Source organism: Asterias rubens, chromosome 1 (assembly GCF_902459465.1).
Source record: "Asterias rubens chromosome 1, eAstRub1.3, whole genome shotgun sequence".
NCBI lineage: Eukaryota > Metazoa > Echinodermata > Asteroidea > Forcipulatida > Asteriidae > Asterias > Asterias rubens.
This window is the reverse complement of record NC_047062.1, coordinates 21236798-21252412: the sequence shown is the minus strand read 5'-3', so window position 1 is coordinate 21252412 and position 15615 is coordinate 21236798. Positions and strand designations below refer to the sequence as shown.

At 36.5% G+C, this 15615-nt stretch overlaps 2 protein-coding genes across 2 annotated transcripts in view; both read left to right on the top strand.

Annotated features, from left to right (window-relative positions):
* LOC117299642 overlaps nt 1–5400 on the top strand; it is a 41437-nt gene extending 36037 nt beyond the window's left edge. The window contains exons 5-7 of the mRNA XM_033783194.1: nt 628–704; nt 1248–1339; nt 2259–5400. Coding sequence (XP_033639085.1) covers nt 628–704; nt 1248–1339; nt 2259–2445 — 356 coding nt within the window. The 3' untranslated portion in view covers nt 2446–5400. The remainder of the gene's footprint in view (nt 1–627; nt 705–1247; nt 1340–2258) is intronic.
* A 5778-nt stretch (nt 5401–11178) lies between these two features.
* LOC117293717 (N-alpha-acetyltransferase 20-like) lies at nt 11179–14483 on the top strand. Its single transcript, XM_033776143.1, has 6 exons — nt 11179–11353; nt 11725–11749; nt 12486–12576; nt 12863–12998; nt 13481–13617; nt 14148–14483. Exons 1-6 carry the CDS (start codon nt 11301–11303, stop codon nt 14231–14233), a joined length of 528 nt encoding a protein of 175 aa, XP_033632034.1. The 5' UTR covers nt 11179–11300; the 3' UTR covers nt 14234–14483.
* Nucleotides 14484–15615: the final 1132 nt, after the last annotated feature.

The following is a 15615-nucleotide window of genomic DNA, read 5'->3' as shown; positions in this document are numbered from 1 at the left end:
AACTTTCAGGTACTGTTTGAGTGCTCAACCAACTGACTAATATTTAACCCTCAATACATTCGAGCACTGAATGAACACAGTATACGATTGTTGCACGCTGTGACGGGGTCCATGGCGTTTTGTACACCCGAGGGGGAAAATGGAACCCGAGGCGAAGCCGAGGGTGCCATTTTCCCTCGAGGGTGTACAAAACCCATGGACCCCAGTCACAACATGCAACAATTGTTTGTTATACCTTTGTATAATTGTTATTCCTCTTCTCGAAGTTCTGTTGTCATCTTCAAACATTATTACGGCGGACAATTCATTGGTTAATAAGCAGACGAACGAGAAACAACTTCCTCGAACCCGCGGTTGTTTCGTACACAGCGCGAAATCGACCAACGCTGGGAACGATCAATTTTCATGTTACCCGGCGCGTCGCGAGCCATGTAACATGCGTTTTTGTTGCGCGTCACATGATTGGTTCTCGACCAATCAAACTTCACAATTTGCACAGAGGTATAACAATACATGATGCTGCCTTTCCTTGTACCCACATGTACAGATGTACCTTACATGTACCTTGTACCCACATGTACTTTTTCTTGTACAGCTGACAGTATCGTAGATCTTCTTGTATTACAGGTGATCTAATGATGACGCTGTTGTGGTATTATCAGCCTGAGCACACAGAAGCAGGCAGATTACCCTGTCACCTTGAGGTAAGATGCCAACATACCCCGCCGTCAAGGCTTAAATTCCACACTTGACCGCAGGCCCGGGGCCAGTCATTTTAGTTTTGGGCCAGTAAACTCAGTCTGACTCTCTTGTGTTTTCAAATGCATAATAATACCTGTCTTTGTAACTACATGTATCTTAAATTAACAAAATAAATGATGTTCAAATGTTGACTTTGAGTCTGGTAAATATCTTTCAATTCTTGTAAGACTACCTTATATTTGTAGTGCTGGGTCAAATAAAAAAAATTCTTTCTGAACAAATTGATGTGCCAAACGGCATTATAAAATTGGGTAATTGAGTATTTAAACACTGCTTAGCAGAATTAAGCTGTCTGATTCCCTGCTAACTTTTCTTGAGCAAAAATACTTGTCATTAGCTGTTTCTACTGTTGGAAATTTCACACTTACATGTGCCCGTACTCAGTGCCATGACTTCTCATACTGTTAGGTGTTGGATAACACAGATGATGTGTGAATGTTAAAGCCTTGTATTAATTGTTAATTCCTGTTACCTTTTTTTTGCAGCATGAGCTGTTTGCATGCCGCCACTGGGATGTGAACAGTGTGGCATGTATTGAAGACAGATGCTTTGTACTCACACCAGCTGAGTATTCAAGGTGAGTCAGTCGCTGTGACGGCAACAAAGGAAACCCACAAAGATTTTATATTCAGCATAGGCCTGGATGAGTATAAATTTGTGGTTTAGTCCTCTGGTAGTCGAGATTAGAAAAGAGCTCACTGTCCAAATAACTGATGGTGTTTTTTGTTTTTTTTGTTTTTTCCCTCCCTTTTTTTTTTTTCTTTTTTTTTAGATAATTTTGTTTTGACAATTTACATTGATGTGTGGTAAGCACTGTTTACTGTTATATTAGTCTTTATTCCAAATGCAACTACTTCATATTAAGTTGTTTGCTAATTACAGGATTAGAAATGGCCACTTCTCAATGAGCACGCTTGATGGTCTAGTGGTTAAGATGTCTGCTCTACAATAAGAGGGCAGTGGGTTTGAATCCCACCCTAGTAGTATGCCTATGGATTTGTTTTCTGTGGGACTCTGGGAATCACTGACTATACAGTGCTTTACATTTCGGTGTTATTGTAATTACAAAATGTTACACTTTATTCGAGATACAGTTGTGTCAATTATCAATTATATAATTCAGATTTGCCCCAACACCGATAAACAATATTGACTTAGTGCTGAAGTGTAAGGTCATTGTTTGTCTTTTTAGCTCAAAAAAGCATCAATTTTTTTAGTAGTAAAAGTTTCTTTAGCTGGATTTCAGACAGAAATAGTTTTCTGGAGGATTGATACTGGTGTGAAATTTTTAATAAACATGTTTTCAGATTAAAACCTTGTTTTATTTAAATACCAATTCTCGACTTTACAATCCTGTCTTTAACATTGACGCTATAATATATTATTGATGCTATAACCAACACGGTTATTGGCGACTTCGCGCTCATGTCGTGGATGTGGGTCACATTATATTTAATTCGCCCTAATTACCTGTTCCTGATCCTCCTGATTGATAGATACCGGGCTAAGCTTCAGAGACATAAGGAGGCCGTCATTCCGGGTCGTCCCTGTGTGCCTGAACACCCTGCCAACTACCCAAGGACATACCGCCTGCCCCCTGATGATGCCAGCCCGGCCAATGTGTTCCTGTGCCGGCAGGTGTATGACTTTCGCCAGAAGAGAGTACTCAAGAACCCGTCGTGAAGGGGTGTTGTGAGAGGTTGCCCGGGCTTCTGGACGCGATGAAAAAGTGGAAGGGGTCGAGGTTAGGTTGGGTTCAATAGTGAGATCTTGTAGATTGCATGCATGGTTGATATCCATCAGATAATTCATCAACGGATTCTACATGTATGCTAGCCTTAAACTTATCTCCCCTCTTCAAGTTTACACCTATCCCCCCCCCCCCCCAAGAAAAGAGTAAAAAATAAAAATAAAAAGGAGATATCCCGCTATCAGTAAAAATAGTTACACAACATACTCTATTTTGTACATGCACAGATTTAGGCTGTAGGGCAGGAAGGATGGACTGGTAGATCAAACTCTACTCATGTGCAGTGTGTACGGATTGGGTTCCAGACGCCTAGAGACAAAACTAAGCTATTAAATATACTCTATTACTAGAAGTAGCAAAGGCAAGTGGTCAATTGGAGTGAAGTTTCATAAAGCTGTGAAGCACCAAATATTGCATTGCAAATAAGTTGAAATCGAAATAGCCGTAAAAGCGTGTTACCAATCACAAACATCAAAAGTAATCATGGCCTTTTGGCAGGGCATCCATTTTCTTTGCTTTGTGTATCTGTGTGCTCATCAGCTTCATGAAATAAGCCATTTTAGATTTGAATAATGTCTGGTACAATGACTTCCGTAGTCACAAGCCACCATATACAATATTAATTCACCAGACTAGAGAATTTTTGTTATATCACATACATGTAGCAGCATGGTTTCCGGCACAAGCTTATTGGTTATCAACATATGATTTGATGAAAACAATTCTGACTGAATGAGTATGGCACAATGGTACAAGGCTTTTGCCCATCTAGAGGTAGCGTTACAAAAACAATTGCCCGAACGGTGCAATGTAACAGCACTGTCTTTGGTCTGGGAAATCTAATTTGAGTGACCAATCATGTCATTGCACCAGACCAAATCCAACTCGCAACATGGCTGACCGTTTCTGGGTGGTTTACGACAGTAGTCAAATTGCTTCCTATACTTGCAATATAGACATTCACAAGGTAGTTTCTTTTTTACGTAACTATAAATGCAGAAGTAAGTTTTTGATTGACGTTAACGGTGTATATTTATCATCTTATTCTCTAACTCAGGATTGGCGAGTGCAAAGCAATTCAAAATATCTTTTGAAGTGTTATATCAATTTTTTTTTCTTCCATAGATTTCATTTCCATTGTAATATTTCTTTGAAAAAAATCCTGCACAAAATTAGCAAGTTAATTGTATAAAATTGTCTTCAAAAACTCTGCACTGGATTGCCAAATCATGATTGTTACCAGGCTTTGATTGCACTCTGTTAATGCAAAACCAAATGTGGAACTTGTTGAGTTCTGCCAAAGAGTGCATTTCTGTTCTTTTTGTTTTGAATTTTATTGACTGCATTTGATGAGTTCCATTTAGGAGAGCATGTCAAGATGACCAGTTGGTTGCTTAAAGGGTGAGGTGACATAGTGTCTACTGCTAGTGTAATGGGTTGACGATTGGTCAATCAATCAATCGTTCGTTCGTTCCTCGTTCGTTCAGTCGTTAGTTCGTCTGTTCGTTCGTCCGTTCGTTCGTTTGTTCATACTTCACCACGTTGAGCCAGTCCCACATAGCTACCATGAACCTATGCAGTTGGACCTCATAACAAGTGCTAATGGTGTCATCTATTTCACTCATCGGTGATCAGGATTAGAATTTTATTTCTGTTTGGACGTTGTGATTGTTTGGACCACAGGGGACTCTCTAAGCAGTACATGCCGTTTTCTGGCATGTACATGTAGTGACCAGTACAACTCAAGGCTCAATTAGTTTAACCCTTTCAACTTGTTTGATATTGGTCACTGGTGACCAATATGATAAATAAAGAAGTATCAAATTGAAAAATGGCAGCAATGTAAAATTGCCTAAAGGGGTTAAGGAGCTTATCAAGTAAAGGAGATACTGGCTTGACAAGATTTAAAGATTAAAAAGGAGCTGGGGTGGTTGGGTTTTTTTTTTCCTCTTTTTTTTTATCTTCTTGTTCTTGTTTCACATTGTCTAACCACCCAGTCCTACACAATGAAGCAGTATTAGGACTTATCGTTACAGAGCTACTTGGTTGGAAATTAATTTAGAAAAATATGTATATATTTTTTATCATCTGATCAAACTTCCTGATTATATACAGATACGCGTGTAATACAATGAACCAGTTTTTTTGACTGAAGGAAAAAAATATATATGTGCAACACAAAATCCAGCAAAAGAGGGAAAGATGACTAACGTCTAAATGGTGGTTGTTTTGTTGTTCGTTTTGTTATTTCATTTTAATCTGAAGATATGATTTGCAGGTGTCGTTGACATGTCTGAAATAGATGGTACCCTTTTTTGCTTTGTGTTTGAAATACTATTATTAGAAGAAAGATACGTTATTTATAAATAATTTGTGGTGTTTTTTTGACGTTTGTTTTTTGTTTCCCCCCAGAGTGAATGTAAATAATGTAAGATTACAAAGTCAACTGACATTTTATTCCCAACTTGAGTGATATATTATGTATATTTATATATTTTTTTCCTCTGGCGAAGTGTGCATTAGAACTAATTTCACTGAGAAGTAGTGAGCCTTAGACAGTATGCTTGGGTTGATTAACCAAAATGCTGGTGTTGCCCGTCTGTACAAATTAAAATAAAAAAATAAAAAAATCTATATTATCTTTATCACCTAAACAAATGTACAGCGTGTTTGATGAAATGATTTTAATGAAAGCAATCAAGGAATGGAGTGAAGCAGATTTTAAATGCAGGGTATAGAGGATAGGTAGTGACAAAAATGGTCAAGATTTATTTGTATGAGATGTATATCCCTTCTTAGTTATGCACGTATCATAAGTACTCTTTCAACTCTTTAGTTTACAGGCAGTGGACACTATTGGTAATTATTCAAAATAATTATTAGCATAAAACCTTTCTTGGTAACGAGTAACGGGGAGAGGTTGATAGTATAAAACATTGTGAGAAACGGCTCCCTCTGAAGTAATGTAGTTATCGAGAAAGAAGTAATTTTCCACGAATTTGATTTTGAGACCTCAAACTTAGAATTTGAAGTCTCGAAATCAAGCATCTGACAGCACACAACTTCATGTGGCAAGGGTGTTTTTCTTTCATTATTATCTCGCAACTTCGATGACCGATTGAGCTCAAATTTTCACAGGGTTGTTATTTTATGCATATGTTGAGATACACCAACTGTGAAGACTAGTCTTTGACAATCACCAATAGTGTCCCCTGCCTTTATAACACTGAAATCAAAGTTCTTTCACAATGTTCAGACCAAATGCACTGTTTTGTAGATGACTTAGGATTGCCCCTTTTGAAATTGGCAATCACGACAAACTTATTAGAATTTTTAATGGTAAAACCAAAATAGGATGATAATTTTGTGAAATGAAATTGTATGCTCTGTGTTTTAATTGGGTAACTTTGATAGTTGACAGTAGTGTCCACATTATCGTCAGAGTCGCTCAGCCTTTACCCCCCCCCCCCAAAAAAAAAAAAAGTTTTCTAGAATAGATTACTGTAGTTGAGAATGAAATAAATGTCACTTTGCCCACTTCGATGCATGACTCACTTTGAAAACTATGGAATCATTACTCTCACATAGAAGTGACAAATCGTCACAGGATTTAGCCCTTTGTGGTAAATAGGGTCACCCCTGAAGAATTCTTCAAACATTGAGTTGTTACACCACAGGCTCGTTTCAGAACCACTGCAACTCGTTGAGAGATTTCCTGTCAATCATGTCAATAGTGATTCCACACACCATACTAGATTGTATCTCGACAGTGCAAAGTTTCAAATCCTACTTTAAAGGATTTTATTCGATTTTTTTAAATCACTTCAGAACATGTGGGCTTTATTTCCCAAATGAATGAGGAATGCTTGAAACATTAAGTTGTTATACCGCAGTTTTTTTTCAGAATCAGAATCACTACAACTCGGAGAGATACTTTCTGTCAATAGTGTTATCACTGCCTTACTAGATTGTATCTGACTGGCACCCCTGAATTAAGACGTTGACTAATAGGGAGACTGCCAGCAAAGGGCTGGATAGCTCAGTTGGTAGAGCGCCGATACAATAATCCGGTGGTCGTTGGTTAAAGTCCCGCTCCAGTCAATTATTCTTTGTTCAAACCATACTAGATTGTATCTTGACAGTGCGAAGTTTCAAATCATACATAGAGGTTTTTTTTTTATTAAAAACAATTTAAAAATCACTGCAGAGCATGTGGGCCTCAATCCACAAAATAGAAATTTTATATTTGCACAAATCTTAGAACATTTTGGGGGATTAAAACAAAAATTATAAATCTAATTCAGAGGTATTACAGTGAAAGAGTATACAACAATATGTTTATCTCTTGATCTCTTTGCTTCCCTTTTATGTCCAATTGAAGCAATTGGTCTACAAAAATGCATTAAAAAAATAGAGTAATCCACACCCTTTAGGTGGGCATATTTTTGAAAGGAATAATGATAACAATGTCTAAATAAGAGTATGAATTATATGTGTCAACTGTACCAATGGTGTTTGGTAGTCTCATGTTTGTTTTATTTCAAGGTTTTTTTCTGACAAAATTTTATGAATCTTCAATTTTAGTTACTTATGTAACATTTATGTTTGTTGAGGTAATTATATTGTATAACTTTTTTACTATTAGTAAATCACACGTCGATTCTTCATCACTTATTGTGCCTTTCTTTTAATTTTGAAGTACATGTATGCCTGATGAATTTATTTTTATCCGAGTCTTTGAAGTCGTGTGTTAATACGAAATCTCCTTGTCAACCATTTCAATGCCACCTAAGAATTGTTTGGGTTTTTGAATGTTGGCTTATCCCATCGACCCCCTGCATAGGCCTTCCTCACTGAGGATAAACAATTGAAAACATGACCATGTGTACCTGCCACGTAGTCGGAATCGTGTTGAGGCTTGCCATCCCTTTGTATCTCTCATTAGGTTGAAAAGATCAGCCACACACATGGTTTGTGTTTCCATTGAGGGCAATGTTTAAGCCCGGCCGTCATATGCAATGGGGCTATTTGGCAGCCATCTTGTTCAAATCAGTGTATCCGTATTGAAGCTCAAAATGACAAGTAGTCTGGTTCCTATTGGTGTCATTTGAACCATTGAATTACGAGTGTTTTACTCGTATATTATATAGTTTTATGCTAGTTATTTTTTTAACAATGTCAGATCTAGTTAATGATCTAAATTTATTTTAACAAATAGTCAAACTCATGGTGTGGCTACACTGCATCCATTCAAGAAGAAGACAAAAATTAACAGAAAAAAACCCCAATTTAAACACTTTTATTTTCCTGAAATCAAATTCATTTAGATAATCAAAAGGTATTTAAATGAACTTAGGAAACATAAATTGAATTGCATATAGTGTTTGTGATACAGCTGATCAGCTGATTTCCTCGTTTTGGGGTTTTCAGCTGTGCCAATGAAAACTTTAAATCACTGCAATATTGTTTTGTGAGTGGCGTTTTCCTTCTCCCCCCCCCCCCAGTTTTTGTTCACAAACTGCAACTTCATGCCTGTTTATACTATGATTACTTTGAAGAGTGAGTTGACTGATGGAAATTTATGAATTTATGGTTTTATTCATGTGGAAACATCATGACACATCATAACAAATCTTTGAAATAAAAAATTATGATTCAGTGCTGTTCTATGAACCATGTCACTGTGGTAAACAAAAAAACAAAAAAGACTTTGTATTTTCCAGGGATTTCTTGGCAGGCAAAGGTAATTCCCCGGTGATCAAATGAAAAATGTTACATTTTGTATAGTAAGTATTGGGTAAAATTAAGATTTTTTTGTAAAATTAACTGCTGAACAATTTTTGAAATGCACACCATTTCTGCATATCAAATATTTAAGTGCAATTTCCATAGAATTTAAGAGATGTTATCCTCAATTGAACTGTGTACAAATCATGCCTGCAGGAATTCCAGGCTCTATGGTTCTTTTGTAAACATGCTTGTGATCCATGGCACAGGTTACTTGGTCTAAAGCAAATTATTTCAAAAGCCCCCCCCCCCCTCCCTTAATTGACAAATGTATTCATTTGTTTGAGAGTCAGTGAAAAATGAATGTTAGTGAACCAAATTATAATGTCTTTTACTTATGCACCCCTAACTAGTGTTACAGTTTGGTTAGTTGTTCATGCCAGGCACTGTGTAAGTTCAAAACGTTTTAATTAATCAATTATGCTGTCTTGGCAATCACCTTAAATATAGGTCAAGACTGTTGAATCTTAATTATGATTTTAAAGTTCTTTCACAAAATTTTACATGCAAATAATTTCAAGCATGTTTTTATTTTATAGTTCACTTCCAATCATTAAAAAATAATTTAAAAAGTTTGTTGAACCTAAGCAGTTTTAATACATACTCACTGTTACTGTGTAAGTTTAAAGTGTTTTTAGGGATATTTGAATAAGTAAAGAACGATGGGTGCCTTTGGAACACTAAATGCCAGTAGACATCAGTTAAATGTCCATGGTTTACAAAGCTCTGAGCATGCACATAATTTCAAGGTTTCCCTTGTAAGTCTACTATAGCCAGGTCAGGCCCAACAGTGTTACTTTTTAATCATTGTAGTTCAAGTATGATGTTGATTCATAGAGAAATTTCACAAATCAATTTATTAACTTCATGAGTTTACCCTTGATCGTTGGATATCCAGTTAATCAGCATTTTTAACCCCCAACTCACAAGGGTCCAAACACTGCGGTAACTGAACACCCCGATTGTTCGGAACTTCAGAATTTATCTTGATGCCTAGCCCAATGCTCTCATTATTACCAGGGTCCAATTACATTGAGCTAGTTAAACAGAAAATTTTGCTTACAAATTTTGTACTTGGGAAATAAAAAGAGCTGGATACTACTAGCCAGAAATAGTGCATGGGACATTGTAGTTTGGTTTGTATTGTAATAAGTAACCTTATTCAGGTAATCATATTTTTGTGCTTGGGTGGCTTTATGAAATTAGGCCCAGACTGGCAGTACAGTTATGAGAATGACAAAAAAAAACTCATAGGTTCTTTCAAAGGAAGAAGGAGAAGTTTTTTTTGTTACATATTTCCGAGAAGCAATTATCTAACCAAGAATTTTTGGAGACTGTTCTATGTTAATATACTTGGAGTTTTAGCATTCAGATTCTGTAGCAAAGTTATGCCCAACTTTGATAAAAGTTATTAATTTTGGAAGAGACAAATGTTATTTTATTGATGTTGGGAAGCCATCTTTGTCCTTTCAGAATTTACAACCTATGATTGTTGTAGTCCAGATGGTTTTAAATAATGTATACATGTATAAAAAATGTACTATTAAAAAATATTAAAATATTGTGAATATTGTGATTTACAGAAATGACCTTTGTTTTAATTTCATTAATTGTCTTGTTTGTTGTTTCATAAAGACTTTTTTCTAAATGAATTGCCAATGAAATTTAAAATTAAAGACATGTATTAGCCTCTTTTTATACCTGGTGTAGGCCTTTATACGCCATAAATCAGACAAAATCCGGTTTAGCAGATATTGATAACCAGCCAAAATACCATAAAAGTGTCAAAGTCCACCACAAAGAAGTTTGCTATGCAGTATTTTCTAATTAGCAGCTTCAGAAAATCTGGCCCATGACCCAGTTTTATGACAATGATTCATAAAGAATTGTGTACATTGAAAGTTGACATGATCTTGGGCCCTCAACTCCTGAGGAATATGCACCACCAGCAACCAAAATTGGTGCACATGTTGATAACGTTCAGATCAACTTGTACAATTTGTTGCAGATACCCCTTTTTGTGATGAGAAATAACTCTTTTATAAGGAACTGGACCATGCCAGGAAGTGCTCTATGGTGGTTGAACTCGAACTCAAAAGCCTGAACGCCAAATCAACTCTGTTTTGCAACATCACTTGACCACATCAGGCTACCAACTCCACAAATTTGTCTTTACATGCAAAGGCTCTCTTCTAGTCACAAGTTGTCTATTATTTAACCATTGCCAAATTGTATTTTTTTGCATGATCACTTGACCACATCAGGCTACCAACCACAAATCTGTCTTTACATTAGAAGGCTCTCTTCTGTTCACAAGTTGTCTTTTCTTTAACCATGGCCAAATTGTATTTTTTTGCAACATCACTTGACCACATCAGGCTACCAACTCCACAAATTGTCTTGACATTAGAAGGCTCTCTTCAAGTTACAAGTTGTCCATGGCCACCATCTGTATTTTTGTTTAGCCCCATAAGTAGTATCATTAATCTGGATTCCTGCCAATTCATCAGAGTTATTGGCACTCAGTGGTATAGCTAAGGTGACCTGGGGGCATAGTTCCCCTGTCGTCCACCACCCCACAAAATTGTCATTGCCGCCCCAACAATATGAACAAGCAATTTCTACCTCCATGGAACAAGTACTTGCCCCAAAATATTAATTAACACCACAAAAGCTGAAAAGTCCTATCCTGAATAAGTGTATGACTTTATGCCTTTATATAGAACATTTTAGGAACAACCTATACAAACTGTTATTTTATTCCCAAAAAAACCTTGGGCTATTATTTTTGTCATCGCAAAAAGGATTTTTTTTTTTAAACGACTTGTTTCAAGACTAGCCAATTACATCCAATCTGACTGGAGAGGGCGCTGTTTGCGCACATGATTTTTCGTAGACAACACAGGAACAACGAGCGATACAAATGTGACAGAAAGGCAGGAGAAATACCTGATAATTTTCGTTAATGGCAGCGTGAATTACTGCGAATCGAGTATACAGAATGACTACAGTCCGCGCGTTCACGTGTGAAGACCTCTTCAGGTTTAACAGCGTGTAAGTTGCATAATAATTATCGGGAGATTTTGTTTACAAAACAAATTACAATCATAATTCATTGAATTTACAATTTTTTTTTTACACACTGACAACATACATTACAGGTTTGATTTTACTTTAGTGTGTTTTTCATTGTGTCTATTCCGTTATGTGAAACTATATTTTGAAAATGACATACATTCTTGAACCCAAGGAAGACAAAACTGTAGTAACATCACAAGTACTGTTAATTATTGAAATACAAGTACTCTGCTGAGCCCGGCCCGAGTCGAGGTGGACTGAAAAATCAGCAAAATTGTTATAAAATATAAGAAATGTTGTTTTTGTAAATGGTGTGTGTTTATAAATTAATTATTCTTCTGTTGCAGTAACCTGGATCCTCTGACAGAAACCGTATCCTTTTGCCTCCTGAAGATTGCGGGCCTTTGCTTTCATAAAATTTATTTGTTCTGAACTAACAGTTAACACTAATCTTTTCTCAGTCTCACAACACAAGTTCTGGGCGTCTGGCTTCCTATTCGTAGAACCATGGAGGAACTAGAACTATGGTTGAGATTATAGGTCCTTTAACCTGATTGTAAGCTAGACCCAATTACTTGGGTGCCGTACTCTTATATTTGTCATTATCAGTACCGTACTTTGCGACCGATAATGACAACTACTACATTTAGCTAGTATACTACCAACGATAATTACAAATTTCGAGAGAAAAAAAGGAGAACAGCCCCCCCCCCTCGCTCAGTAAACTGGGTCTATATTGAAGCATGTGACTCCATTACTCCTGACTCCTACCTAGATGTGTGAGTTTCTTCCACTGTGGTCTCTATGGAGATGATAGCAGTCTGAACCTCACTGTTCTCGCTGAGTAAAAACTCAATTTTACTTAAAACTAAGCTCAAAATCAAGCTCAATTTTGTCTATTCTCATTGAACAAAAAAAAACAGTAAAACAGTCAACATTACTCATTATTGTTATATGGTTCTACATGTACATGTATTGTACCTACATTTTATCTGCCTAATGAATATTAAATATGAAACTGACTCTTTTATTTGCTTTAAAAACTTACCCTTTGAAATTATTTTGAAAAGAAATTTCATTTTCCTCCTTAACGCCTACATCATTTCAGTATGGTGCAGCATTCTATCTTCAATACCTTGCACATTGGCCAGAATATTTCCAAGTATGTGAGTCCGCCTCAGGAAAGATTATGGGATATAGTAAGTATTGCACTTGTACATAGTGGAAAATCTCCACTTTTGGGGTATTCAAGGATGTTGGTTGCCATGGTCACAACTACGAAGACCGCTTAGAGAAGGGCCGGGTGATAACAATCGCTGAACGCTGATGATTAAAACCGTCTTCAGGGACTACTCACTGATGCCTCAGCTCAGCCCCATGTTCCATTTACCTTTGCTTAATCCTGATTGTGATTCTGTCATTTCTTCTTAAAATACTCCACAAACCTCAAGATTTTATTTATATTATTTTTCTGTTCACCATAAGTTATGGGTAAATCTGAAGGCTCCGTCCAACAGGAGACATGGCATGGTCACGTTACTGCAGTAACCGTTGCCCCTGAGTATCGACGACTTGGCCTGGCTGCCAAGATGATGAACTTCTTGGAACAGGTCTCTGAAAAGTAAGTCTCTTATGTCAGCATTTTTGTAGAAATAAGGAGTTCAAGGCTGCATTGACTGAAGCTGCTAAAAGCACAAAATGTAAACAATTTGCTTACCAGAATTTACCCATATCCCACATACCGTTTGTGACTGGTTACATGCATATTTTTTGTTTTTCAAAAAATGGGAATGAAAAACATTCTGCTGTTAAAAGCAGCTGTATACCGGGCCCTGTACTTGAATGCTTGATCCCATCACAAATCTCTTGAACAAATTATGCAGCAAAAATGTTACCTTTAACCGGCTGGTAGCTCAAAACACTTTGATTGCTAAAAAAGCTAGCAAAAGTGGCACTCATAGGCATTTGTCTTGTTTGTATAAATTGTTCAAGTATTGCATGTCTTTGGTCGATAATATTCATGCAGCTTTACTGCTTTGAGCCACAAGAACGGTTTTAAACAAAAACACGATGACATACAAACCCTTTCATTTTCTTGCGCAGGAAAGCCTGTTTCTTTGTGGACTTGTTCGTGCGTGTCTCTAATGAAGTAGCAGTCAACATGTACAAGCATCTTGGCTACACAGTGTATCGTAGAGTCATAGAATACTACTCAGGAGATCCGGATGAAGATGCATTTGGTAAGTAGTTGATGGGGAAAGAATGGTTAATTTTAGAGACCATTCATGTATAATCATCACCATAAGTCTAGATATGGCTGATCTTGTGGATTTTTTTTAGCCCTGTTATTTTCTGGAAAATTTCAGGAAAAATTTTTAATATCAAAAATACATGGTGTGTGGTTTTGTTTTGGAATTGTACATTCTATGTGAACAGGGACACATTTGAAAAAGTAAATTCTGTCTGATACCTTTTCTTTGACATTCTTACTATTGCAACAGTGCAAATATAAAAGAACCCAATGCACTTATCGAAAAGAGAAGGGGTTCTGGTCGAATCGGCAGCAAATTGCCCCACAGCACCTTGTAAAACATTCCATGGTGTTATCAGAGTTAGGTCTCATAAATTCAAACATAGTCCCAAATCTTGCAGGAAATACTGTATGTTACAGCGACAGAAGCGTCATTGAGTGACGGACATGTGCGCTATATTAGAAGCCACTATTATTATTATTATGTGATAAAACAAACTTTCCTTCAATTCCCTGCAGATATGCGTAAAGCCCTGAGCAGAGATACAGAAAAGAAATCCGTGGTGCCACTGAAGGACCCTGTCTACCCAGAGGACGTAGAATGACATTATAGGTGAACTCATACTGTAACTGACTGGGGTTTTGTTTTTTGTTTCTACACAAAATAAGCACTGGATTTGGAAAACCAAACCTGGGGCCATTTTCATAGAGCTGCTTTGAAGCAAAAAATACTGCTTAAAAATTGTGCTTCTTGCTAAAGCAAATATAAGCAGGATATCAGCCACAGATTGTACATGTGAGATTGTATTTTGATTGGTACCCTTATTCTGGTAAGCATAATTATGTTTTGCTTAGCTACTTTTTTGTGCTTAAAGGCAGTGGACACTATTGGTAATTGTCAAAGACCAGTCTTCTCACTTGGTGTATCTCAACATATGCATAAAATTACAAACCTGTGAAAATTTGAGCTCAATCGGTCATCAAATTTGTGAGATAATAATGAAAGAAAAAACTCCCTTGTTACATCAGTTGTGGGCTTTCTGATGCTTGATTTCGAGACCTCAAATTCTAAACTTGAGGTCTTGAAACCAAATTCGTGGAAAATTACTTCTTTCTCGAAAACTACGTCACTTCAGAGGGAGCTGTTTTTCACAATATTTTATACCATCAACCTCTCCCCGTTACTCATAATCAAGAAAGGTTTTATGATGATAATTATTTTGAGTAATTACCAATAGTGTCCACTGCCTTTAAGCAGCTCTATGAAAATGGGATCAGAGAAAAGGTTTCCACTGAATCAATGTTGTATCATAATAAATAAATAAATAATATTTAAAGATTACGGTTTGGGTTCACCTTGGTTTAGCTAGTATTTTTACTTAATAGTGTAAATTGTTTTCTTGGGGCGGGGGATGGGGTTGGAAAAGACAGGATAGGATTGTTAATTAAATTTGTGGTGTTAGTTAATGCTATTTGCAAATAAAAAATGGTATGGACTGGCTGATTGACTTTAGATGATGAATTTCGTAGTAAAATGGCATCTGGAGAATCTCTGATGATGGTCACATTTGTTCTGATTAAATTCAGCCTATAATGCAATAGTCCTTTTCCTGAGTTGTAATAAACTCACGATTAAAATAGATTATTGGCAAAACGAAATTGGTTATTGTTAACTGCTTTACAAATTATAAATGCATCAAGTTTTTTAGGCTAACAAAAGCACAGCTTAGGATGTTTCTGATTATTGTGACTGTCTGTATGATATATTCACTGGAATCACTGTGTCCTTCTCATTAACAGCTGGTCTTGAAAACAATGAAATGATTTAATGTGGTTTCTTTTATTGAAGTTTGTTTAATTGTTTCTGTTTATCTTTCTTATAAAATAAATGTCTTGAGGAAATTTAAAGCCATTGGACACTTTTGGTAAACAATATTGTCCAGCCTCACACTTCGTGTACCACAACTTATATATAAAATTAAAAACC